This window comes from Peromyscus leucopus, chromosome 3, assembly GCF_004664715.2.
Source record: "Peromyscus leucopus breed LL Stock chromosome 3, UCI_PerLeu_2.1, whole genome shotgun sequence".
Lineage (NCBI taxonomy): Eukaryota > Metazoa > Chordata > Mammalia > Rodentia > Cricetidae > Peromyscus > Peromyscus leucopus.
Genome location: NC_051065.1, coordinates 73712207 through 73738421, shown reverse-complemented (window position 1 = coordinate 73738421; position 26215 = coordinate 73712207). Strand labels below are relative to the sequence as shown.

General features: G+C 52.0%; 1 protein-coding gene across 3 annotated transcripts in view; it reads right to left on the bottom strand.

The window, feature by feature from the left end:
* Positions 1 to 26215, bottom strand: part of Mindy4 (MINDY lysine 48 deubiquitinase 4) — a 112401-nt gene that overhangs the window by 34395 nt on the left and 51791 nt on the right. For 2 of the 3 annotated variants that reach the window (XM_037203775.1, XM_028864101.2), the window contains exons 7-13: positions 22479 to 22585; positions 19831 to 19947; positions 18831 to 18919; positions 10683 to 10784; positions 9197 to 9260; positions 8198 to 8263; positions 2316 to 2383 (exon numbers count right to left, since the gene is read on the bottom strand). In XM_037203775.1, coding sequence (XP_037059670.1) covers positions 2316 to 2383; positions 8198 to 8263; positions 9197 to 9260; positions 10683 to 10784; positions 18831 to 18919; positions 19831 to 19947; positions 22479 to 22585 — 613 coding nt within the window. The remainder of the gene's footprint in view (positions 1 to 2315; positions 2384 to 8197; positions 8264 to 9196; positions 9261 to 10682; positions 10785 to 18830; positions 18920 to 19830; positions 19948 to 22478; positions 22586 to 26215) is intronic. The other variant, XM_028864102.2, reaches the window with a different exon arrangement.

Sequence of the window (26215 nt, the reverse complement as noted above, 5' to 3'; positions counted from 1 at the left end):
CAGCCTTCTGGGAGTCCATGCAGACGTCACCCAGGCTACACCGATCTGCCCTGGCTCTCGATGAAGCCTTCAGTCTACATGCCTCATCGTACTTGATCAGATCCGAAGTAATTGATGTCACCTCAAGTTTACTTCACACTGGACACCCCCGGCCAGTGACTGGTCTTCCCACCAGGCCCACCTCAGGCCCCGTGGTGCTCAGTCTTGGCAGGAAGCACATACTGGAGGCTAGCACTCAGCATGAACACAGCCCGTCTTTCATGCTCCCAGAGGGTTGCCCAAGGTGGGAGGATCCAAGCAGAGGTGATCTTGCCCTACCTGTGTTCCAGGGGCTTCCTGTAGAGGAAAACTGGGGCAAACCATGAGGGATAAGTAGCCCCGGAAGCTCCAGTTCTTAGTGGAAGAAACTCCAGCACAGAGGAGCAATCAGTCCAGACCCTAAATCTGTCTATCACCCAAAATTCACCTCTGTATACAGCAAACCAAAAAAGCTGGGTGGGGCGAGCCTGCTTGGTAGCCGGCTGCCAGCTTGCCTTGCTGTGTAGCCTGGGCAAACCATTCACCTCCTAAAGCCACAGTGACCACAGTGGACCCACCCAGTGGGGTGGGGTTGAGACTCCATGTGGTTCAGTATGACTGTCAAGGCAAAGAGTGGGACACACTGAAGCGGCAGATGCTGCAGATGCTGCAGATGCTGCAGATGCTGCAGATGCAGAAGCAGAACATGCTGGCTGTCATTATTCTCACTGTACATGGGTCTGTCCTCTAAAGAAAGGCGAGGAGAGAACACTGGGGTGAGACAAAGCCCAGCCCACAGCAGGTCCCTATTCAGCTCCTTGGGAAGGAAGAGGCCTGACCTAGACTAGCCTGCCTTGGGGACCCCAAGACACTGGCCTACAGGGCTCAAGAAAGGTGCCCAGAGGCCCTGGAGTCAGCTGGACCACACCTCTGTGTCCATGTTACATATGTGTAGATCCCTGTGCATGCCTATCTAGGAGTCAGTGTCTATGTGTCTGTGTGTACATCCGTGAGTGCGTGCGTGCGTGCGTGTGTGTGTGTGTGCGCGCGCGCGCGCGCGCGCGCGCTCACAAGCACACATGTATGCACATGCATGTGTTGCCAGAAATGTAACTGCTATCCCCACCCTGATGGATGCCCACAAGGGACACAGCCTGGATGGGGGCTGCTGACCTGCCTGGCCAGGTGGGATGGGTCAGTGAGAGGTGGCAGTCGCTCTCTGCTCGGCCAAATGGGAAGATCACTTGGATGCAGAGCCCTGAGTCCCTTCTGGAGGGAGAGGGCTACAGGCAGGAGCTTGCATGTGGCCAGGGTGCCTACTCACTTCAGACTGCTCCAGTGAGTGCAGCAGTCAGTGTGCCCATGGGCACCATAACCTGGACCCTGGGCCAGAAGCCCCTGCACAGATGGGAAGCTGAATGGAGAATTACCAGGCTTGGTCCCCAAGAGCAGAGCTCCCCTCAGTGAGGCTGAAAGCTCCCTAGGCCGCCCTCCCTCCATCCAGGGATTAACAAATCAAGCCTGGGAGAAGGTAGAAAGGCTTATGGTCTCCACGCACGTGAGCCCATACCAGGAATGAATCATATCATTATGGCAGGATTAGAAATAAAATGCCATTAGAAAGTGCTGTGCACACTCGGGTTTAATAAGGTCAGCAGCAGCAAGCAGCAGGAGGGCCAGTGCACGAGACTGCAAAGCCCCATGCCTCCCCCCACCCACAGCAGAGGCCCGGGGGACAGCACTAGGCCACCAGCCCAGCTGACACCAACAGGGGAACAAATGCTCTTTCTGCCAGGGCAACCCAGGCTCAACCCTTTCCCCAGACCTGCTAAGAGCCATTTCCCAAGTCCCCCTCACCAGGTACTCCTAACCAGACTCCCTCCCCCAGAGTTCCACACCCTAGACCTGCCTCTGCTTGGAAGGAATGGAGGATCGATCGATCGATCGATTGTACTGCACAGAAAATTCATGTGCTATTAATCCGCTGGGTTCCCTCGTGGCAATGCCCGGGTCTCTGCCTCCATTATCCACCCCTGCGCATGTGTCAGGGGAATCGTGCTGCGTGCTCAAGCCCACGGGCACTGCAGTTGCTTGGAAGCTCTTTGAGGGAGGGAGAGGCCTCCCCTGCTGTCCCTGGTACATATGGGAAGGACACAGAAGGTAGCCCCAGGAAGATGTGTATATAGATTGTGACTGCTCTTCTCCACCCCAGCCAGCTCTCCTTCCTGGCTGCTTCATCGACTGTGCTGTCCGGGGAGCAAGACCGACAATAAAGGGAGACAAAGGGAGATACTCACAGCTCCAGGGATCTGGACAGGATGGCAGACAAGGTGAGCAGGATGCAACCATAGGGTCCCACTTCGAACTGAGGGGGGAGGAAAGAGGAGCTGTCAAACACACACTGCCACCCCAAGCCAACTGTGCAGCCGTATCTAGGGGAAAGCCTGCCAGGGCCACGGCTTCATGGCCTCCAGCCCCGTCACAGAGGTTGGTGGGTAGCCATAGAGGATACATCCCATTCAGATCTTCCTAGCCAGGCCTTGTGAAGGACAGAGGAGCACAGAACTGAGCCCCCAAACCTGAGCAACACAAACACCATCATGGAGCCCATACATGACCTCAGAAGCACCAAAGCCCCAGAGCTAGCAGCAGTGACAGAACGTTCCATTCTGGGACCACTGTCACCTCTGACCCTGACCGAAGGGAGCTGAGTTCTGCTGTTATTGCCTCTACCAGAGAACGAGCTGCCCAGCCCCTGTGCAAGACCGTGGGGGTCTAAGAGGGTTCCGCTTGACACAACTCCTTATGCAGAAGACCTGGGTTACTCAGTCAGCAAGTAGACAGCAGCTGTGGAACAGGGCTGGAAGCTAGCAAGTTGCCCACTTTTGCTACAAAGCTGCCCTTTTAAAAGGGTTTTTTAAATATACAGTTTTGATTATCTGGTTATCTTGGGTTTGATTTGTCTGATACTAAAATGTTGCTGATGCCGCATCTGGCCTATTTTGCACCATAGTCTCCAGGCCACGGCTGCCTGGCTCTACCACTTGAGGCAGCCACGTGGCTGGAGAGGGGTTTCTGAACTTCCTGGTTCCTACCCACCTTGCTCCACTGTCAACTACAGGCAAAGGAGGCGTCTCTGCTTACAGCAAGTTGTAAAGCACTTAGAGCAGGTCCTGCCTGGCACCCACAGTAGCTATGGCACACTATGGTTTAGAGCAGGGCATGCCTGGCACCCACAGTAGCTATGGCACACTATGGTTTAGAGCAGGACATGCCTGGCACCCACAGTGGCTATGGCACACTATGGTTTAGAGCAGGTCCTGCCTGGCACTCACAGTGGCTATGGCACACTATGGTTTAGAACAGGTCCTGCCTGGCACCCACAGTGGCTATGGCACACTATGGTTTAGAGCAGGGCATGCCTGGCACCCACAATGGCTATGGCACACTATGGTACACTTCTAGCTCTGTACTACCTACCTGACTCATTAGCCCAGGGACCATAGCTGTGCTGGTTAGTTTTGTTCGTTGTTGTTATTACTGTTTTGTTTTAGTGTTTGGCAACTTGACACAAGCTACAGTCATCTGGTAAGAAAATGCTCAATTAGAAAATGCCTCCACCAGATTGCCTATACGTAGCAAGTCTGTAGGGCATTTTATTAACTGATGATTGATAATGTGTTGTTATTATTATTATTATTATTTCTTAAAAGCCTGTTCTTTTCTAATAAGAGACAGAAAGGGAGTGGATCCAGATGAGGGGGGAAGTGGGGAGGAACTGGGAGGAGTAGAGGGAGGGGAAACTGGAATTAGGATGCTATGTGAGAAAAGAATATTTTCAATAAGAGGGATAAAAGTAAAAATTAAAAATGTTTAAAAACAAAATAAAAAAGCAGGATGAGAAAGCCATGGGAGCAAGTCAGTACGAAGCATTCTACGGCCTGTGCCTCAATTCCTGCTCCGGGCTCCTGCCTTCAGATCCTTGCCTGATTCCCTCAGTGATAGAGTGTGACCTAAGAGTTGTAAACTGAAATAACCCGTTTCCTCCACAAATTGTATCAGTCACAGCATTTTATCAAAGCAATAGAAACCTAAGACAATGGTCTACTGAGATGGAGAATCAATAGCTCCCAGCTCCAAACCAGTAAGAAATTTGACTCCTCCCACTTGGGCATGACGAACTGTGTTTGAAGATGCAGTTATAATAGTACTCTTTGTATGTCAACAATAATTTTTGAACTTAAAGCTAAAAAGAGAAATGGCTATTTCAACATGAATGATGTAACTGAGAACATTTTCATTCCTTCCTTGGCTACCAAGAAACTCAGAATCAAATATGGTATTCCAGTTCGGAAACTATGATAGCTCAAAGCTCTAATAAAATTATCTTTCCTTCAAAGTACAGTCTTTGTTTTCACCCTGTAACTCAACTCGTCAGTTAACTGAGCATAAAAACATACTAATGGGTGAAGTTCCTGTACCAAGAGCATGTTCCCTCGATGCACAGCAGTGCACATCTGTGATCTCAGCCCTGGAAGGTGGAGGGTATTGCAAGCTCAGGCCCGTTGTGGGTTATAAATGACTGTACGGTCAACCCGGACTGTGCAGAGAGAACCCGTCTCAAAAGTAAACAATACACGAGGCTGGTCTCTACAAAAGGGGCTACCTAAGAAGCAGGTGGGCATGTGTCTGCTAGGTGCGGGTAACTCAGAAAGGAAAAGGAAAAGAAAAAAGAAAAAAACTTGGAAAGTGTGGAGAACGGTTCATTCAGAACAGGGTTACAAGCTCCTCTGAAAACACACGGGAAGGTGTCACACAAATCTGGGTGGAGAAGGAGTTTCAGAGCAGGCTTTCTGGAGGTGTGATGTCTAGCAGAAGTCCAGGAGACAGCAAGAAGAGAAGTGACCCCTGCTTCAGTCAAGGAAAGCGAGTGCAAAGGCCCAGAGGCTGGCCAGAGGGGACCAGAGAGCCTAGAAAACACCACCCATTTCATAAACATTCTCCACTCTGACTTTGGTAACAAACAAAATGAATGAATATCGCTCAACCTCATCTCAATCCCGTGACCTCAAACCAGACACTTGGTGCTGTGGCTTCTACAGTGAAAAACAAAGATGACTAAGACCCTGCCTTGCCGATTTCCTGGGTTATTTATGGTGCACATTCTCAAAGACAATTCCTGTGGATGGGACGGTTGCAAAGTCATGCTGCTGTCCCCACTCAGGTGACCTAAGCTCGGCAGGACTTGGATGGCAGATCCTGTGTGCAGCTTTGACACAACCTTGCAGTATCCTTAGGGAAGTCACCAAGCTCACCTCTGTCTCCCCTTCTGCTATGGCGTTACTCTTTGTCTAGGGGAAGCCTCAGATTTAGGATCTGTCTCCCTAGCCAAGCCTGAGGAGTATATCACCCTGTAGGGCTGCAGTATAGCTGAGGACAGGCCGTGCAAGCCACTGACGCTGAACTCACAATGCACAGTGAGAAGCTATTACTGTGAGTGTGGCATGGTCCCAGGCCTTAGGACTCCTCAGAGACTGCTTGCCTTGTTCCCCCAGCGGGTAGAGAACCCAGACCAACTTGGCCTTTTTGCCCTCTCAGGACACAACTGAATGGCGCCAATATTCCTTCTTGCTTTAAAAAAATATTTATTAAAATTATCTCATCAAATTCAAGCTGCCAAGACATGGGAGGCCTCGGGGCATCATGATGGCATGAAAGGCAACCTGGGCCGGAAACCATGGCTAAAGGTGGGAACAATGTCTGCTGCCACTTGGGAAGAAGGAACGGTTCTCTCAGCACAGCTCTGGCCCTGGAGAGACATGAGCCCACGGAGGTATTCCAATGGGCAGCTGGACAGAAGCCTCCCACACTGGCCTGGGGCCACCAGACACCTCTCAAGTGGTGCACAGCAATGAAAACAACATGGAGGCTGTTGATTTTGGGCCGTGGTGGCATGCATTCCCAAGCCTAGCACGAGGAGCTCTCTTAAGCACAGCCCATGAAAAATGGATTTGGTGTCCTCAGTGCTGAGGCAGCTCAACTGCTTCCAGAAAAAACAGAAATGAAGCTGTGGGGGAAAAGCACTGTTTCCAGAGGAATGGGGCCCAAGCATGGACTAGACAGGCTGCCCTGAGGAGCCACGGCCAGTAAAGAAACATGCCAAGAGCCCAAAGGTGGAACCGAGGGGCCTCAGCTGACAGCAGGCCCCTCTCTCTGAACTCCTTCCTGGTTTCTGTCATGCACAGGCTTCATGGAAACCCCAGGCTGAGGCACGAGAGCCCACTTGCAGGCGAGGATACATAGGCCCTAGTGCTGAGGGCCACCATCGCAGGGGCAGTGACCTGGCCAAAGAGCCTTTCATCGACTGCATTACGGCCCCTGGTTGGTCCTCGGTCACTTTCCTTCTCTGGCTAGAACAGCAACATGCTCCATCTGCCTAAGGGGACAACCTTCCATTGTCATCCCTTAGGCACACTGCTGTGCCCTCGGATACCTCCACTCACCAGGCAGCCCTGGTTCTGCTCAGAGCGCCTGCGCTTTGTGTAGAAAGCATTTTCCCACAGGTGCTCAAGGGTCTTCATGGACCCAGGAGCTATTCAACTGCTCCAGCTTCTCCAGCTTCCTCATCTCTAGATGAGGAAACAGGGCTTTCCCAAGGCCAAGGCCACACGTAACAGGAGGTCTCTTAGCCCTGTTCCAAGCTCTCTCATTGCTTTCAGGGCCATTGCCAGACGCCCTTTAGGGTTATTCTAAGAAAAAAAAAAATAGAGAGAACCAGGGATGGGGCAAGTGACAGACTGCTAGTTTAGGACCTTCCCTATATGCCAACCCCTCTGCCTAGACCCAGCTGGAAGCTGCCCTAACCGAGACAACTGTACAGGCCCCCAGCCCTCCTGGGCTGCCCCAGAATGGGAAGGGACAGCTCTAGGACGAAAGGTCTTCAGTGGGGCCAGTGCCCCTGGACCACGCCTGTCTTCAGTTATTCTTAGAGTGGGACTCTGTTTCCTTCCCAGGGAACATCTGGTGCCGTCAGGGTCAGGATGCTGCTGGGGCTGTGCCAAGACCCTCAGGACCTTCAGGGAAATGTGCTGAGAAAGGGCATCTAACAGGAGGAGCTTCAGGTTGAGTCCCACCTCCAGCCAATTCTCCCTGCTAGGCTCACCACTCAATGCCCCGCCCCCCCACCACCACCCCATCACCACCACCACCACCACCACCCCCACCTCACCACCACCACCACCACCACCACCATCCCCATCTCACCACCGCCGCCGCCGCCGCCGCCGCCGCCCCCTGCCCTGAGCCTTTCCTGACTCTCATGGAGCAGGACCATTTCAGAAAGGACTTCCTTCTTTATATATCTATGCCTATGCCACGAAGCTAGGGCTCCTACACAATTTGTGAGGCAGGCACAGCTGTTATCCAGGCATGACAGATGAAGTGACTGAGGTACAGAGAGCTTCAGGATGGTGCCCAAGTCTCCGAGCCACCCAGAGTCAAAAGCAAGATCCAAAGCCAGGCTGACTATGCCCATAAGTCAAGTCCTTTGCCCCTCGAATGTACGATCTGTCCTCCACACACTCGATAGTGCTTTATCCCACTGGGAATTACAAGACCCCTATGTTTCCCGTCCAACCTAGCCATAGCCATGAGCCAACCTGAGAACCAGCAGTGAAGTCCAGGTCTACTGGCACAAACCAGGCGCTGTGGGGTCCTGCATGGTTCAGCCCGCCTCCCCAGGTCACTGGCGAGGTCCTGTGCCAAGCAGGGTCCCCTGCAGCCTTCCCGCTGAGGAGGAAGATGCTTTCTTGTCACCTCCCAGCTTGTCCTAGAACCCTCTCTGCTGATTCAGAGTCTAGCCTTCCAGAGCAGCTGCTTACTTCAGCAGAGGGAAAGCCCTAGAAAGCCAAGCCTCAGCTGGGCTTCTACGCCCAGAGGCAGCCCAGTTGCCACAGCTCCCTGGGCCCCGTGACCACTACCAACCTGCAAGGATGTCACGGAAACTGTGTCTCCTACCCACAGTCGCGCTGCTCCAGCCCCCGTCAGCACTTTCTGCCCAGTCTCTCTGCCAACCCCGGGCTGGAGGTGACCAGAGCACTACTCTGCCTACCACCCTCTTCCATAAAGACATTCGGAAGCTTAGCAATGCTCACGCCCCCGAGGAAAGCGCTGCTCCTACCTGATGAATGCTCTGCTGGAGAAAAGTCACCAGGTCCTCAGAGCAGGTCAAACTATACAGGGAGAGCTGTGAAGAAACAGACGCAGGGTGAGCTACACATCCCCAGAAGCTGTGCCCAGTGCCGGGTCAGGCCCTGTAGCCCTGGCTTTACTACAAAAAATAAAGTGCTTTTTTCCACAGGGTCTTGTGAGTGATTCTGGACTGTTCAGCCACGCTGGGTGAGCTCGTGCAGGGTCCCCTGTACTCCCCTGTCATGGTACACAGGAATCCAGCTCCCCATCTTTCGAGGCTGGGACAATGAAGAGGAGGGGCAGGGAAAGAATCACTTCTCCTTGTCACCATGCTAGGCCAGGTCAAAACCCAACAGGCTGTTCTCAAGCAGGTCAGCAAAAAAACCCATGTCCACAACACATCTAATCTAGCAAGGCCCTGCATGAGGGTTCGGGGGTCACGTGTGCACATGGCTAAGTCACAGGAAACAAATCAGCTAAAATAAAAATAGTCAGTGACTGACGGGGTATAAAGTTCTGACTGCCTTCACTGTGTCTGCGTTCTCAGTGATATGTCTTTCCTACTTCTTCCCGGAGCCTTGCACTCAGGTTGGGCCTCTGACTGCTGCTCCATGCTTTCAATTACCCTCCCCCACTTCCTACATTCCAAAGCCTCTCCCCATCCATGAGAATCTTAGAAAAGACACTGGAGACACAGGGGGGCAGGAGGCCAGTGTAGCCAGGGGACACGGCACACAGGGACCTGAGGGCACACAGGGCACCCCACACCTGTGCACATGGAGGTGATAGGGAGACACTGGGCCTCCCAGCCAGTGAGCCAATCCCCAAAGCCACCCACCTCTCCCCCACCCCCAAAGGGCAGGATTCTGGGGGCCTGGGCTGCAGGGACGGCCAGCCAGCCCCAGCTGGGGGAGGATTTACTTATATGAAAGGAGATAGTCCCCAAACAAGGCCAAAGGTGGCACGATAGTTTTCCAGAAAGCCGTACTGTTTCTAAGACTCCATCTGCTTTGTATTTCCCTGTTGGACTGAAGTGTGGTGTTCCTGAAGCCCTAAAAAGGAAAAGAAGGTGCGTAAGTCCTCCACCAGATGAAAAGGCACGCCCTCCCGCCAGCAAGACCACATGGGCCACGAAATAAATGAGGACAGGAGAGACAGCTCCAGAGAGAAGAGCGCCAAGGGGTTCTCGTTTTTCCTGCCATGAACTCAGCCACGAGTCCAGGGCATGGAAAAAGCGAGTGGTGGGTGAGCTCGGAACAACCACGCCTATGTCTGGCAGGCAGAGACCTGACTCTCCCTTACAGTTGGCAAATACATCTGCCGAGGAAGGACAGCCGCCTTGCCGCTGTCTTCCCTCGGGGCCAGGATTCCAGCCATCCTCTTCGAAGCCTCCCCACCCACTGAGACAACCCCCAGCCACAACAGGGTGTGTAGCCCAGGGCAGTTCTGACTAAGAGAAGGATCTGGGTCGGGACCCACTTGTCAGCAGCTTCCATGTGGCCTGGGACACACCACCTTTCCTCTCTGGGCTTCTGTTCTATAAAGTCTTGACCCTCTGCCCTTAGAGCTGCCAAATAGACAGGAGCCAAGGTTAATAAGCTGCCTGGCATAAGGCAGGTAGCAGTAGCTGACGACCCTAACCACAACTGATGTGATAGATACTGCCCTAAGCACATCACATTTATTACCCACCATTATTATTTACAGTAATAAATGATTCATACTGGTAACATTATTAGATTTAATACATATCATTTATTTATGCTTATTCATTTAGTTCTCACAACCACTAAGTCACCATCATTATCACCCCCATTTTCTAGACAAGTCAACAAATGATAGGCGAGGTCAATTCCCAAGGTTACACATCCAACAAGCAACAGCTTGGAGAGTCTGCCCTAGAGAGCCCTCCTTCTTAAGCACTATGCGAAAGTAACCAAACTGGTCCCCAAACCACATCCTTCACCAAAGTTTAGCCACAGAGCTGGGCAAAGTGATGTTTCCACCCTGAGGGGCAAGGCTGAAGATCCAACAGACTACCTGAGGGACAGCAGGGCAGGATGGAGGTGCCGTCAAGGTAACAGAATCCAGGGCCTAGGTTGCAGCCTCTGCCACTCACCTCTCTACCTCATCCTCACTTGGAATGAGGTCCATGTGACACAGGCAGAGGTATGCCTTGGGGTCTTAGATGGTGGTACAGATTCATGATGTCACAGCTGAGTCAGCCTGTGGCCTCAGCATCAGGGAAACACTGAGGGGAACTGAGTGTCTGGGTTACAGGCTTTTTCCTGTGCTTCCTGGGTGGCAGGCAGGCAGGAGCACACTCTCCTTCATGAGTCTGAGGCTTGGACATCAGCAGAGCTCAGCTGCCCAGCACACAGACTCTCTGTCCTGGACTAGGACAGCCTTAGCCATCAGAGGGCCAGAACAAGTTGGGGGTTAAATGGGATACTACGATCCCCAGAACCACTTACAGAGCAACCACGGCTTGCTTTCTGCCTCCAGCTCGCCACAAGATGTCTGCCAGGGCCAGGGCAAGGCAGTGGGTCCTCTGGGAGTCTGAGGGCTGCAGCCTGCTGATGAGAAAGGGAACATGTTCAGGTTCATGAAAACACAAAGCAGAACAGGCGTGCCCTATCAGACACGTTTAGGTGGTCCCTCTGCACATGGCTCCTCTTTCCTTGCAGGCTAGGGATCCCTGGCTAAGCATCGGCGTCTGTAGGCTCTACAGATGAGGACCATAGGAGGAGCCTTGAGGGGAGCCCTTGAGGTTAGGGACAGGAATATTACCTACTGGAGCAAAGAAGACCTCAGAGGCTTGGCGGGGGCCTGGACATGAACTATTAGAGGATTTCTCATTCTGACGGGACCAAGAATATGCTGGCACTACTGCCACACTGCCCTGGCCTTGGCCAGTCCCAACAGCTAGGGGCGGATGAGACGACAAGTGTTCAGGAGCCAGCACCCTAAGTAGCTGACTGTGTAAATACAAGTTAAGGGTGAGGAAGTCAGACTCGGGGATGGCTGCCGGGGTGGGTGAGGAAGTCAGACTCGGGGATGGCTGCCGGGGTGGGTGAGGAGGCCAGACTCAGGGATGGCTGCCGGGGTGCCACCATGCTGCCAACTGAAACCGGTGTGTGACTGGCAGCAGCGGCCGTGTTGTGACGGGAGCTGCCACTCCCTCCTCAGACCCCCTGAGAAGCTGTGAGATTCATGGAAAGCAGAGGACAAAGTGGGCTGGCATAGATTCCCTAGATGAGAAGGGTGGCTAGGGTGGACCTCCGGGGCGTGGGGAAGGCACAGGAGAGGAAGGTCGGGGAGAGAGAGAGGGGGGCAGGACACGGAGCAGCAGCGCGTAGGCGCGGGGTAGTTTTAGGAAGCTCAGTCAGTCACCACATCTAAAGCCGTTGAGCCATCCTGCAATGAGAACGGTGACTAAGAGGTTCCTGGGACACAGCGAGAATAAGAGGGAGGAAGGCAGCGGCCAAATATAGCCGTTTCTTTCCACTTAGCATTTCCAGGCCTCCTCGTGCGATGCTCCTGGCTTCCCTCTGTGCTCTGTGGATCTCCCTACATTCTTGCAGAAGCTGGCTTAAATCTCTTCCTAACCAACAAGATGAAGACCTGCTGGGGGCAGGGCACAGGAATGCACACTGAAGAACTCCAGGTTTTCACTAACCAAAGAACGCCTGACCGCCACACCGAGATGCATGAGCGAGAGAGTGCTGGAATCCGCCCCTCCTGCCAGCGGAAGAGGAGAGAAACCAGGAGACCAGTAAACAGCTACCATGGTGGGACACAGAGCCATGTATCTACAGCCAGGCTGTTATTTAAAGTGAAAATCTACTTATTTTAAAATAAAAGATGACAAGACACGGTGGTGCCTCAGTTTCCCCATTTAGAAAGTGGCATCAACACTGAGCTCCCCTCAGGGTTGGGAGCATCCTGATGCATGGGGAGTTTTCAGTCTCTGGTTCCATCACTACTGTCACCACATGGGCCACATCCACAGACAGGGGTTGGGGGGGGGGGTCACCTGACACCTACTGACGACGTGGAGCTCCTGCACTTGCTAGGCTGTGGAGGCAACAAGATGAACAATGAGGCTCAGCCTGGAAGAAAAGAAGCCAGTGACCGCCTGATGCCTCCTCCAACTCAGGAAGCCTGCCATATTTCTCACAGGAAATGGGGACCATCTCATCGCCAAACCGGATGGCCTACGCTGTTAGGAGCACCGACCCAGGTCAGCACTCGCTAGGAAAATAACACTGAAAAAACATTTCTCTGGGTTTCAGCAGAGGCCATGCCAAGGACAAGGCAGCCTGGATGGCAGAGACGGGCAAACAACAGGCGAGAGGGTTGGCTGTTAATTCTTTGGATTCAGAAACTACAGACAGGCTTCACGGCTCTCCAAACGACGGCAATGGCTTACTCACTGCATGCCCGCATCTCATGCCCACCTTCTTCTGACGCGTGCTCCACTGAACGGGTACCGCCTTCCTCCCGCTGAGTTTCATTCTCTCCTCGACCACCTCCCGCCTCATAGTACACATGCACCAGCATGTTCGAGGTGGGACTTCTTCCCACAATGACCCCACCTCCACCCAGATTAAAACCCCCTCCGCGCAGGAGCTGTGTAAAAGCTTACCTGAACAGAAGCACACTGCCTGGTACACCCATGGCTGGGAAACCCAGAGTCTATGGATGGGGACCCCATCTGAATACTGCGCTTGAAGTGAAGGACTGAAACAAGCAATCCTGGCTTGGAAACCTTTCAGCGCAGTGACAGTCAAGATTTTCAGTCATGTACATTACTGTTTTATCTGCATTTATGTCTATGTGAGGGTGTCAGATCCCCTGGAACTGGAGTTACAGACAGTTGTGAGCTGTCACGTGGGTGTTGAGAATTGAACCTGGGCCCTCTGGAAGAGCAGCCAGTGCTCTTAACCACTGAGCCATCTCTCCAGCCCGTCATTTCAGATTTTTAAAAGCTAGCGCAGGAGTCCTTAGCAAGCGCCTGGCACTGATGATGAGCACTCTCTATGTATCACTTTATGAGCCTGTTAAAACAACCCCAGAGTTCAGAACTCTATCATCCTCTTGAAGGAGGAAGAACTACATCTTGAGGGTGAAGTGATTTATCCAAGTCACAGGGAGGAAAGGGAAGGAGAGTATGGGAAAGTCGAGCTAACCATGATGCCTTGCAGCCCATCTGTCAAGCATCTTGTGGCACACTCAAGACATCTTGTGCTCATGGTCCAGTGTCTCCCTGTTCTCACTGGCCTTGCCTGCAGCCTCTTGGACCTGGCCTGTTTCTAGAGTTTTCCCATTTGTGTCAGCTTCTAGTCAGCAGCTTCTACAGCTCCCACCTTATCCTGGCCTTCTCCATCTTTCTAAGGCATGGCTTCTTGAGACCTTGAGACCTCATTTTCTAGATAAGATAGTGGACCACAGAAAATGCAGTGACCAGCAGTCAAGAGGCCTGCGATCTATATCTGGCCCCCAGGCAGCAGGGAGCCCACACCCTCCTCAGTCCTGCTTTTCTGTCATTTAAGTTACCCAGAGTTGTCGGGGCTCTCTGGGACACACACACACACATACACACACACACACACACACACACACACACACACACACACACACACACACACACACCAAACATGCACTTATCCCAAAGGTGAAAACAAAGAGATGCGTCACCTGTAACTGCCTACACAGCCAGGTCTTGACCCTCACCAGTATCTAGACAATAGCTTCACTGGCAACCCCATAGTGATAGAGAAGGTCCTCCATTTCCTAGACATCAGATACGTATTTATCAACATTCCCACCAGGAATCTGGCCCCCAGCCAGGCTCTTACAGCAGAAGTTTCTTCAAGAGTCTAATTCCTCCAGAAGTGCAGGCTGAAGTGCCTAGGGAGGGCGGGGTGGGGAGCCTGTGTTTGCCCTAGTGTCTCAGAGAAAACAGGTGCTTTTACCTTAATTGTCTCAAGACAATTGTACCTGTCCCCAAAGATGTGCCCATGTGAACTAAGTCTATAGAAAGTTCTGGATAAAGCTGGAGAGTGTGTCCAGGCCATGGTTCCCTCATTTCTGCTCCTCTGAGGAAGAGCAGAAGGCTGGCTGGCTGGGGACCACAGGGACCAAGTATCTGGAGGTCCAAGGCAAGTGCTCCTGCTACGGTCTTCAAGTCCCATGATTTCAGAAAGGAGGTATGCTAAGAGGGCAACATCCCAGATCCCCTCTGCATTCCTGCCAGACTCTAAAGGGCTCTCCTGGGGCTTGTGGAGGGGATGAGCCAAGCTGCATAGCTCCTGTCCAGTGGAAAAACACCGCATCCTGCTGCCTGGCTTTGCAGGGCTAAGTGAGGCGAGGCAGCTGCCAGCCTGATGGGCTGAGTCGTAATGAGGCCAGACATCCATACAGAAAACACATGGCCTCGCCAAGCACCATTTATTTCTGCCTGGCTTCCCCGAAGGGGCCACCCACCCTCAGCCCTGCTCTCCTAGAGCCTTGTTCCTTTCTCAGGATCCTTCAGACCCGGTGTGCAAGAACCCAGCCCAGGAGCTGCTGCACGTGTGGAAGATCCTCGGGTTGGCGGAGCACCCTGAGAAGCATCACAGTCCCGAGGCCAAAGGAGGAGCTTATCCTTTTCCCCGCCCCAGACCTGCTCTTATTAAACTGGGCAGTTTCTAAAAAACGTAGAAATTTCAGAGTGAAAAGGGACCACTCAGGCCTCAAAGCCTCCGAGCATACACAGCCCAGGCGGGAACATGGATGGCTTTATCCACCAGTACTTGGCATGAAAGTCACTCAAACTGAAGATCTAAAACACACATAATTGCACTCACAACCCATCCCATCTGACTACAGAGTAGCTGTCTGTACTCTTCGGGGCAGAAGAGGTTCTGCTGAGAAGCCCGTTATACACAGAGAGCCTGAAGAGTACCGGAGCATCCATCAGCAGTTTCCAGCCCCAACAGCCTCATCCCTTCCTTCCGTCTCTGGTCCCCACTGCTTCTAGTGTGCAGCAACATGCCGTGACAGGCAAGATACCACAGGCCAATCTTGGCTCAGGAATGGTGCCAACTTAGACCCTGAGCTAGCATCTCTCCATCTGTGGGCCTCAGTTTCCCCATCTGTACTGTGATGGGCTGAGTTCAATGGACCTATTCACTTGCATGGTCCTGGAAGGTTTTTTAAAGGTTGTTTGCATTTTCTCAAGGACTGCAACTCGAGAGCGCACCCAGAGATGCGAGCCCTCGACCACCACTGTCACCCTGGTCCTGGCCAGCTCCTGTGCTCTCTGCCGCCTCACCCCCAGCACCCTGACTCCCTCCTCCCTCAGGACACACCACACCCGCTGGATAAGGATGCCTACTGTAGACTTCAACCTGCAGAACACTAGCAAGGCAGAGGCTCAAACTGCAAATGGAACACCCCCCACACACTCCTCCTGGCCCAGAAGAGTCCCCTGCTCAGTCCTTCTGACAGTGCTGGACTAAGCCCTGGGTCCCCAGTGCTTCTCCTCCCTGTCCCTGTCTGCCTAAGGTGGCAACACCACTCCTCTGATGGGAGACTGGGGAGTGCATCAGTGCCCTAACCTGGAGCCCTCTGGCCAGCAAGCGTTCATGCTAGTCAGCTCGGAGGGGGGCCTTAGGGACTCTTACAGATCACCCCTCCACCATTTCTCCCTAAGTTTCCTTGGACTTGAAAGGGAGCTGAGCCAAGTGCTCCTGCTTCCCTCTCACTGAGCATGAAGGAACACCCTGTGCACTTAGCCTGAGGACCACAGGGATGAGGGATGCAGAGGGATAATGAATGAGCAGCATCCAGAGCTACCAGGCCCAAAGAAAGGGAGCCTCATCATCTTCCACAGACAGATCCTACATCACATACTCACACAATACGAACCACACACAACAAAACTTATTCACACAATACAACCCTCACACAGCATAACCCACACATGCAACATCATCCACCCCACACAGAATGTAACCCACTGACCTAACACTACCCACATACAACCTCCTATAAACAGGACCCATTCAAATAACATAACCTACCCAAACACTCCAACACGACACAGCTTCCACACATAACACAGCCCCTATACAATCCAACCCTCACACCACATAACCCACATACAACACAACCTCCAATCACCCACAACACAGTCCCAAAGCACAATTCTCACACAACATAATTCACACACTACATACAACATACCTCACACACAAGATAAACCTCAGATACAACACAATCCCACATATAACACACCCTCTAAATAGAACACAGTTACCCCATAAAACAAAATTCACACACATACAATACAATCCCACAGATGATGCAACTGTTCTACATTACGTAACTCCCATGCAAATACAATCTCCACACAGCACAACCCTCCCAATGTAATACAACCCATACATAATACAACTCTCTCACACACAACACAGCTGCCCTCACAAAGTACAACCCACATGCAGCAATTCAAACATATAGCAAGTCCCACATACAACCCAACCTTCCCCCACACATGCCCCATACAGCACAATCCCCCAACATTAGAGCTCCCACACAGAACACAATCCTTATACATCACATAACCCCCAAAAGCAACTTCCTTCCCCTTCCTAGGTGTGCCCCCTCTGCCCCAGCACCCCGCATGACCCAGGTCCCACATACAAATACAGCAGGCTTGGCCTCTGGGTTTTGGTCCAGGTGAACTCACTTTCTTTCTCAGGTCAAGCACACAGGCGCTCTAAGCCAAGGCCACATTTCTCCCTGCTCCGCTCCCTAGCAGAGCCCTGGTACAGCTGCCCATGCAGTGGTGCACAGATTAGGCCTAGACAGCGCTTGACGGGTGCTAAACAATGTGAGGCCAGTGAAAGAGTATCACCTTCTACCACTTGGTAGGGTTTTCTTTTGACTCAGAATCACCTTAGGCTCCAACTTGAGGGGCCTCTGGCCTTCACAGCTCTGGCTCCCTTCCCCTGTGGGCTGTAAGAAACTATGACAGCTTGTATCCTGGGCGGTATCCCACTTCCAGAACGTCAACAAAGCCTTCCGACTACTGGGAAACCATCTAGGTAGGACTCCTCCAGAAGTCCAAAGCTAGGGATCTAAAGAGGCTCTGAGGGTGATTTGGGCTGACATGAGTCATGAGGCATCACTCCCAAGGGCCAGGGCCAAGGCTTACTCAAAGCTGCTGGTAGTCCTAAGAGTCCAGAGGCCCTCCTGGTTGCTTGGCCCAACCCCATCCCTCGCCACCTCAAGCAACCTCTGTTCTTCTCCATGCCCTAGGGCCTTTGCACATCTTGTTCTCTTTAGTGAAATACCACTCTGCCTGCCTCCCCTCCCTGTTTGTCTGGACAATTCATTCATTGCTCATACACTCATTCAACAAAAATCCTAAGGGCCTCTCCTGTGGACCGAGCAGCTCGGGGAAGTAAGTTCCTGTTCTCATGGGGCTTGTGTTCTTTGGGAAGAGGCAGATACAGACTCCTAACTGCACCGGTGAACAAGAGTATAGTGAGTGATGGCGTGACTGGAGGCAGGGCATGGGATTACCTTCCCTGGAGGTCAGGGAAGACCGTCCTTGACAGGGTCGTGAGAGGGGCCAGCAGACACCCCACTTGGGCACAAAGGGAAAGAATTGGAGGGTATAAGCTGAGAGGCAGGAAAATTTAGAGGAACTAAAGTATGACATGTATGTGTGATGGAGAATAAGGAGCTTCCTTCCTTCTGCAGACATCAGTAAGACGCAAATGTATCTGCAGGAAGCCTGCTCTCCCTCCCACCTTTGGTGGCCCGCATGACCCCGTCACCACCTGTCTGTTTGTCTGGCTCTCCTGCTCAATTCCAGCGGCCATGAGGGGAAGGGCATCACCACCACAGCTCTATGATTTACGGTCCAAGCTAAGAAGGGAAGTGGGCAAGGGTCCTGCTGAGGGTGGCAGGGACCCCAAACTCAGCAGGTACTGTCACATCAGGAGTGTCAAGTGCTTCTGGAGAGCAGAGACAGTGCTGGCCTCAGCAGAAATCAATGGCAAATCTCGAAGCTCTTGGTTGGCACCTCTGGTGGGAAGAGGGAGAGAAAGCACGGGCTTCCCTCACTGCACAGAGCTGTTCTAGGGGTGTTGACCACATGCGGGTGAGCAGGGGCGCCTAGGAACAAATACTCCATATGTAAAATGGAAAATACGAAGCCACAAAGGGGAGAAAGTCATGCACAGTGGAGATGGTTGGAATGCGCAGTTCTGGCTGTTGACAGAGAAGAGACGGGCAGGGAGGGAAGGAGGGAGCCTTGGACTTAGTCAGAGGGTCAGCAGGTACTTCTGGGTGCAGAAGGGGTCCGAGGAGGTGGGTAAAGTTGCAAAGCCATCTTCAGTCACTTGCTGTGTAGAACAAACCATGACTCACCCACCTTGCCTGCTCCTAGAAGCAGAAGTACCATGTCCGTGTAACCAGGTCAGCAGGACCCCCGCTAGCTAACTGTTTTTGCCCGTCTTGACCTCCAGGAGATGGGAACTATCAGGGAACACCCACACTTCCTTGCTTATTTATTCTGGACACTTGAAAGAAGCCTTAAGAAGGGAAGATGAGCACTGACTTACAGATTAGAGTTGGTTTTGCTATCTCCTTCAAACAGGAGTTTCTGCAGTACACAGCCTTGAACAGCCGCCAGAACCCCACAGGGACCACCCTGCAGAGAAAGACACATGTCACTACCAGTGAAAACGGCCCCATTCCACCCACCAGCCTCCAGCCCCAGTCACAGGGGATCTTCAGCAAGGTAATCTGCCTATATGTAGATTCCCAGGCTGCAAAGAAGAGGTCAGGTGTGAAGTTAGACACACCGCCACAGGTTTCCATCCCTCAGACAGCTCCCACCGTGTCCAAGGACTGTCAGAGCAATAGGTCAGGATACCCTGGAAAAGCTGTACTAAAAGAGGAGCTGAGCTTGGCCACATCACAGAGGGAGGCAGAATCTGGGAGTCTCAGGGCCCTCCCTCAGACAGCAGAGGCAGGGGAGGCTCCATGGCTGAGAAATGTGCCCAGTGGAGCTCTCCTGCAGCCCTCGGCCGCAGAGTGGGAACATCCTCGGTCCTTTCTTCAGACTATGCTGCTGAATATGTGCAGGGCAGGTACAAAGCGTCCCTCACCTAACTCTGGCTCTGTAACAACCACTGCACCTTCCCAACACCCGTTGTGCACACATGATGCCTTGGCATTTCCTGAAGCACGCCCCCTACCCTTGCTCTGGCTTCCATTTTCTGAAAGGGACCTTCTCCAGCTCTACCTGTGAAACCCCCAGCCTTTCCCAAGGTTTGGCCTTTCTCCAAACATGGCCAAGGCCACCTTCTGTTCTTTCACGTTGATATCCCGGTGTCAGAGGAAGTGAATTTGAGTAGAATGTCCCCAGCAAGGATCACAATGGCCCTTCTCACTCTAGTAACCATATCTTAACTGCCTGCACCAAGTGATAACCTAGGGATTGTAGGGTAGGCCAGATTATCCCCCTGATGCCCTCAGAGGTCACCATGTGATAGTGTTCCCACTTCATGTGGGACAACCCAGAAGGGTCCCTGGGGAGCCCAAGAGCAGCCAGCCTGCCTTGTTCTGTACAATGCCATATTTTAACGAGGCGGAGTCATTGAAGGAAAAGTTCTGAAGTTTCCATTCTTCACTGAAGCAGCAAAAGGTAGAGCCAAACAGAAGGGTCTTCAGCTCCTGGAAAGGAAAAGCATTCTGTGGGCTGTTTGTAAAATAAACAATAACAAGGCTTGCAGCACAGGCCCTGCAGGAGTTGGTCATGGGTTCTAGAAAGTGCATTTTCTCCCAGTGGTCTCTATTGTGCAAGCCCATTCTTCTCATACTTGAGGAAGATAAACCTGACCTTAAGGGCGTCCTTACCTCTGGAACATCTGTAAACCACACCAGCCCATGCTAACATGGGCCAAGATTTTCCTTACACAGACCTTGAAATGTAAAACGTTGGCCTCACCAGGGATCCTGGAGGGCCTCGGATCCTCCATCGGAAAGACTCTAAGTTTTCCAGCCTGACCTCACATTAAAATTATCTAGGGGCACTTAAAAATAATCCTGATGCGCAGGCCATGGGCCAGGTCAATTCAATCCACATTCCTGAGGATGAGAGGCCAGTATCCATAGGTTTGTTTGCTCTTTTAGTGTGCTAAGAATGAAAGCCATGGCTACCTGCCTTAGCCCCATTATCAGATTCTAAACTGCCCAAGTGATTCCACTTTGTAGCAAAGTTTCAGAGACACAATTCTGGCACAACGTTGGCAAACTATAGTCCATAAACTAAATCAGGCACCTATCCGGTTTTGTAAATAAAGTTTTATTAGCACACAACAGTGGGCATTGTTTGCATTTTGTCTATGGCTGCTTCTACAACAACACAGTAGCAGATATAAGTAGTTGCAACAGAGCCCTGAGCAAAATCAAAAGCATGTTCTCTAGCTCTCTGTAAGTAAAAAAAAAAAAAAAAAAAAAAAAAAAAAAAAAAAAAAAAGGCATTCCCTCTAAGATGCCACCTATAAGTCTATAAGTGACCTCCCTTTAAATCTTATGGAAAACCCCATCACCCAGAGGGCTTCCTGCCATCTCCCAAGGCCATGTCTCCATTCTTTAAGATCTCCACCATCTCTAGACTTAAGATAGTCAGTTTGTGGTTCATCTTCTAGTAACCCAAGTACTTCTGTCTGCTCTGCAATACCAATGCTTCATGTTCATGGGCCCTACCCTCTGCTACCCCATGATGGTGTATGGCTTTCCGTCACAGTTTTACAACCAAAGTGGGGTACTCTGAAGCCTCAAGAGGGCTCTAGGACCTGTAGGATGTTCTGCAGCCCCCACCCCCACCCCCAGCCTGCTCTCAAGGTCAGGCTCCTCCATGGACCTGGATCACTGTCCACTACAATCAATTCTTTCATTGCTTCCTTTAGTACAGGGAATCTCCATGACAAAGACATGTATCTGCATGTCATCATCAAATGTGGCTGACAGCACACTGGACAAATGAATTCATCCATCAGGGCTTGGTTCCCCTTCCATGCCAAGTGTAACCATGAGCATGCTTGGAAATGTACTTCCAACAGCCTGAAAACTACAGACTTGGGTCTTCTGGGGGGACCTTGTTGCCATCCTCTTAGCCAAAGAGTGACAGTTCCAGGACCCCGCAGTGTGTTTAACAACCCGGAAGCCTGAGTGAGCCCTGTCCTCTCCCATCTGCGAAACTCCTTCTCTGGGATTGGTTTCGGACAATTCTTGCTGGGCAGGCTCTGGGGGCCTCCCAGGGCTCGGCACCAAGCGGAAGTGCCTGTGCCAAGGACCACGGCCCTGTGGTTGTGACCACGTATGCATGGTCGGAGCATGGTGACCAGCTTTGGGCCCCTTCCATGTGTCTAGCCCTCCGTAGCTTCAAAAGCTGGAAGGGGAACAGAGAGGAACAAAAAAGGGAAAGGAAAACAAACCCTCTAGAAAAATCTTTTACATCAGGATCTATGTGCTTGTCACACAGTTAAGAGGGACAAGAAAGAAGCTGGCTGCATCTCTAGGAGCTTCTAGATTTTCCTCTGGAGCCTGGCTGAAAGGCTGGTGTGGGGCAGCAGGAACAACACTTCATCCTGCAGGAACCTCCAGACAAAGGGGGAGTGAGCCACCCTGGCAATTAAGGGCCCCGAGGAACACAGGGAACCTTTGCCAAGAAGGCCATAAGGCAGGGAACCTGTGTCCTGCTGTCATGGGTCCATCTAAAAAGCCACAGGTTCAAGGCTGGGTACGCTGATGAACTGCCAGCCCTCCCTGTCCTTCCAACTCTGTAGCTGCCCAGAGCCGGTCACACAGGACAACGACTTCATTACTGTCACACCACAGCACGTGAGGCAGCTCTGGGACATCAAAGAGCAGGGTCCCGCAGCATCTAGAAGAAGACACAGCCCTCCCTCCCACAGACCTTCCACAGTCCTGGGACTGTCACTCTCTGGCTAAGAGGATGGCCACAGGGTCTTCCCAGAAGACCCAAGTCTGTCTCGTGGAGGCAGGAGAGCAGTCAGGACTAAAACAGTCTTCCTGACCCTCGGTTCAGGCTTCTTATACATCACATCCCAGTTCCCACTTCAACAGTGTCCAGGAGATTATAATGAGAAAGAACCACTGAGCCAAAAACATCCAAGTTGTGCAGTTCGCGTCAGACGGTGTTTAACGTGGACTCCTTACACCTCGGCATCGACACCTACCTTCGCCAAGGAGAGGTCCATTGGCTTTGACACAGTTTGCAGCTTGAGCATCGATGGAGGTGGGGACAGGACAACATCTTCCTTTATCAGTTCATCCTCAACATCCTCTGGAAGAAAACATGGCCATGATGTGGTTCAGGGGAGATGGAACAGGAAGTCACTTACACAGCCACCACAGTGAGAACTCAGGAAAACCTGGAGAATGCCCCCAGCCTGAACAGCAGCCTCCACACCAGGCCCCAGGCCTCCCCCACCAGGAAAGAAGGCAAAGAGGGGCCCACTCCTGGCCACCACCCCTCCCTCGCTGCGCCACAGGTGGACAGAGTGAACCAGGGCCTTAGAACCGATAGCCAGTGAGCCAGGCCCAGCCAGGCCCAGCTCTGACCCATTCTTTACAAAAGGTGAGCAGGGGGCACACGTCTGTCGCCCCAAGGACCCACGAGAAGAGGCCAGCACAAAAGGAGTCACATTTCCGCAAAAACAAGAGTAGTCATCTTACTGTCCTCCGTGCTATTTATCGGGCATTTGAGTTGTGCTCCCCAACCCCAACTTGGCCTTTTGAAAGCTCAATTCCTACAGCCTCACTTACAACACAAACAAGAAGCGTAGGCAGTGATGTAGCTGTCCCAAGTTGGTCAGAGAGAAAATGGCAGAGACAGAACACAAACCAAGACGACTGGAAACCGCCTGGTACCCTGCCTCGCCCGGACCTCCAGCCAGAAGGGCCTCCGGAACATCTCTTAAGTCTATCCTCTCCCAGCTGTGATGACTGAGGGAGAGAGAGAATCCTGCCAGTCTTCAGCAGCACACGCCTGTGGCATCTCAGCTATCGAGACCCTCTGGGCCTCCCCCCTTCTGTGCGGCATACACTAGAATGCTCCGATAAAGGACCGCAAGAGAAGGTACCCCGAGGTAAGCATGCTGGCAAAGCTGGGCACATACTCCCCAGAGACCCTGCCAGGGTGGGCCTGGCATTGGGAGTGGGGGCGCAGAGGGGAATCTCAGGCCAGCTTCCCAATTGTATCTCCCTCGACAGCCTCCTTCCCCCATTGGGTAGAACCAGCCACCCCACAAGGGAAACTCACCCACTGGATAAGAAGATAAGACATGAAAACGGAGTGGGGGCCGTTAGGAGGGGGCAGAAGTGATGGCAAGGGGGGTGAGAACGACGAAAATTCATTCTGTACATGTATGAAACTGTCAAAGAATATTTTTTAAGGCTGAACTTTAAGTAAGAAGCTACATTTAAATGAGACCTTTCTTCGTTTGAATCTCTGGAAACGTTACCCTGTGACCACGGCCTTATAAAAATACCCAGAAATAGAAACCAGATGTTCCCAGCAACGTGAATGGATTTTAGAAACATGGTACTATGTAGAGAAAGGAAGAAATCAAATGAGATGGCAAATAAAGACACACGCATCCCAAGCAATGCCCAGACTCTGCGGGAACAGATGCAGCTCATGCCTAAGATAGGGAGGCTTGATGGGAAATAAGGACAGAGAGGAAGAAGGAGAACATGGCTGGCAGGCAGACTTCGTAAAGATACATGGTGAGAGCAGAGACCAGAAACATGTGGCTTATCTCACTGTGGGCACCAGAGGCCCCCGTCTACCCGGAAGAGCAACTCAAGTGATTGATTCTACCAGGCCTGAAGGGCTCCTTGCAATGCCTGGGGTCAGCCTGATTCCTGGGGGGTGAAAGGGACGGTGTTCAGGCTCATTTGGAGACCTCTGTTTGGTTTTGTGGGGGTGGAGGGGTCAGCAACATACTCTGCTCAGTCCCAGAAGTGAGTCTGGGATGGAGGCTGGGAGTCAGGGAGCAGGACTCATGACACATACGGGGTGGGGTGAGCAGCAGGGCAGGCAACCTCCCTTGGATTCCTCGGGGAGGAGCCGGCCCAGCACAGGGAGTTGATTCAGGACCACATAGCAGGCCTCAGGACCAGATGTGGCGAGACCGCCATGCAAGGGAAAAACAAAGCACTGAGGAATGACATGTTGGCCAGGACACCAAACTGTCGGCAAATGCCAGTGGTTTGAGAATGCTATTTTTAAGGCCGTCATCTGAATGCCTGATTGAACAGGAGCTAGGGGTTTGTTTTCCCATTTTATATACCCTTTGGAGGGAAAAGACATTGAGGGAGGAGGGGTATGTGGGTGGAGAGAGAGAGAAAAAGAATCACATTCCCCTTCAAGTGGGATCCAAAGAGAGCAAGAGACATGGTGCTGATGCTGAGTCCACAGGGAGATGGCCTTCGGGCTCTTTTCTATATGAACTACTCAGATAGCATCTCTATCAGTGAGCTGGTACTTCCTACTAACCCCAGGATATCCACTGGGAGGCCCCCATCACCAGACACTGACAGTTCTCCAAGACTTGGGTTTGATAAGGATGCCCTCCCCCTCCCCTAGTGTCCCAAGATGGAACCTCAGTCCTGTCCACCCACTGTGGCTTCAGTCTCTGGATTTTTCCCATCTTTCAAACATCTTATGTCTATACCTTCTCTCTCTACTGTCCAGGAAAGAGTGTTTTTCTATTTATTCAAAAGCACTTATTTGTTTATTTGTTTGCAGAACTGAGCATTGAACCCAGGGCCTCATCTGGCACTGCACCTTATTCCCAGCCTTCTCTGCTCTCTTTTTCACTTTTTATTTTGAGACAAGGTCTGACTAAGTCACCCTGACTTTGAACTCACTTTGTAACCCAAGCTGACCTCGAACTCATAGTAATCCTCTTGCCTTCAACTTCCAAATAACTGGAATTACAGGTCTGTATCACCGGGCCTGGTTTTATGGCATCCTCTATCAAATACCCATAGTTAATATACTAGAGACAGCATGAGACAGAGAGGCCCAGAACTGATGAAGGGACCATTCTGTTCTCCAAGAGATCCCAGCCGCCCAGAGAAAAAGACACAGTGCCCCAAACACAATGGTGAAATGTGCTGGAGGAGGAATCAGGGCAAAGGTTCAGGAACAAAGAGTAAGACAAGGAACTCTGCCATGAGAAGTCAGGGAAGCAGCCTGGTAAGGTGGCGTGTGAGGTCTTGAAACACTCTGAGACAGAAGAGCCTTATCACTCTGCTGTGACTCTCTCAAGAGCTCCTCACAAATCCCTTTCTGGGGATTTCTACATTGAAATCCATCCTATGCCAAGTCTACACAGCCCAGTGCACAGCCCTGATTGTCAGCAGCTCCTGGCGCCCAGTGATTTGGTCCAAACCTTAGCACAGCACTCAGAATCCTCTCTGCTAGCCTGCTCCAGCCCCTTCCTGACACCCACCTCCCTGTGGACCCCGCTCCTCTCCATAGCCTCTCTCACTTTCATCACTGCCTCTTCGTGAGCAGTTACTTCCATATATCCCTTGGGCAAGACCTGGCTCATCCTTTAAAGTCGAGCCTAAATGCCACCATTGTGGACCTTCCAGGGCCCATCACAGAACTTGTCTCCTGTATCTCTTGAAGCTCATGCATTTCTATGAAAGGACATTTCTCTCTCTCAGAGGCCATCCAGTTCTGCCCTCCAAGAATACAAGATAATCTCCACTCAGCAGCCTGCCTTCAGCAAAGCCTCACCTAGGTCTGCAGGGGGCTGCAAACGAAGGCTCCTAAACCAGACCAAAGGGAAACAGGAGAACATGGACCAGAATGCACTGCCTCTTTCCTGCAGCCCATATCCTTTGCTCCTCAACTCCCTCTGTTTCTCTCCCCTAACTCTGTTTTCATCCTTTACTT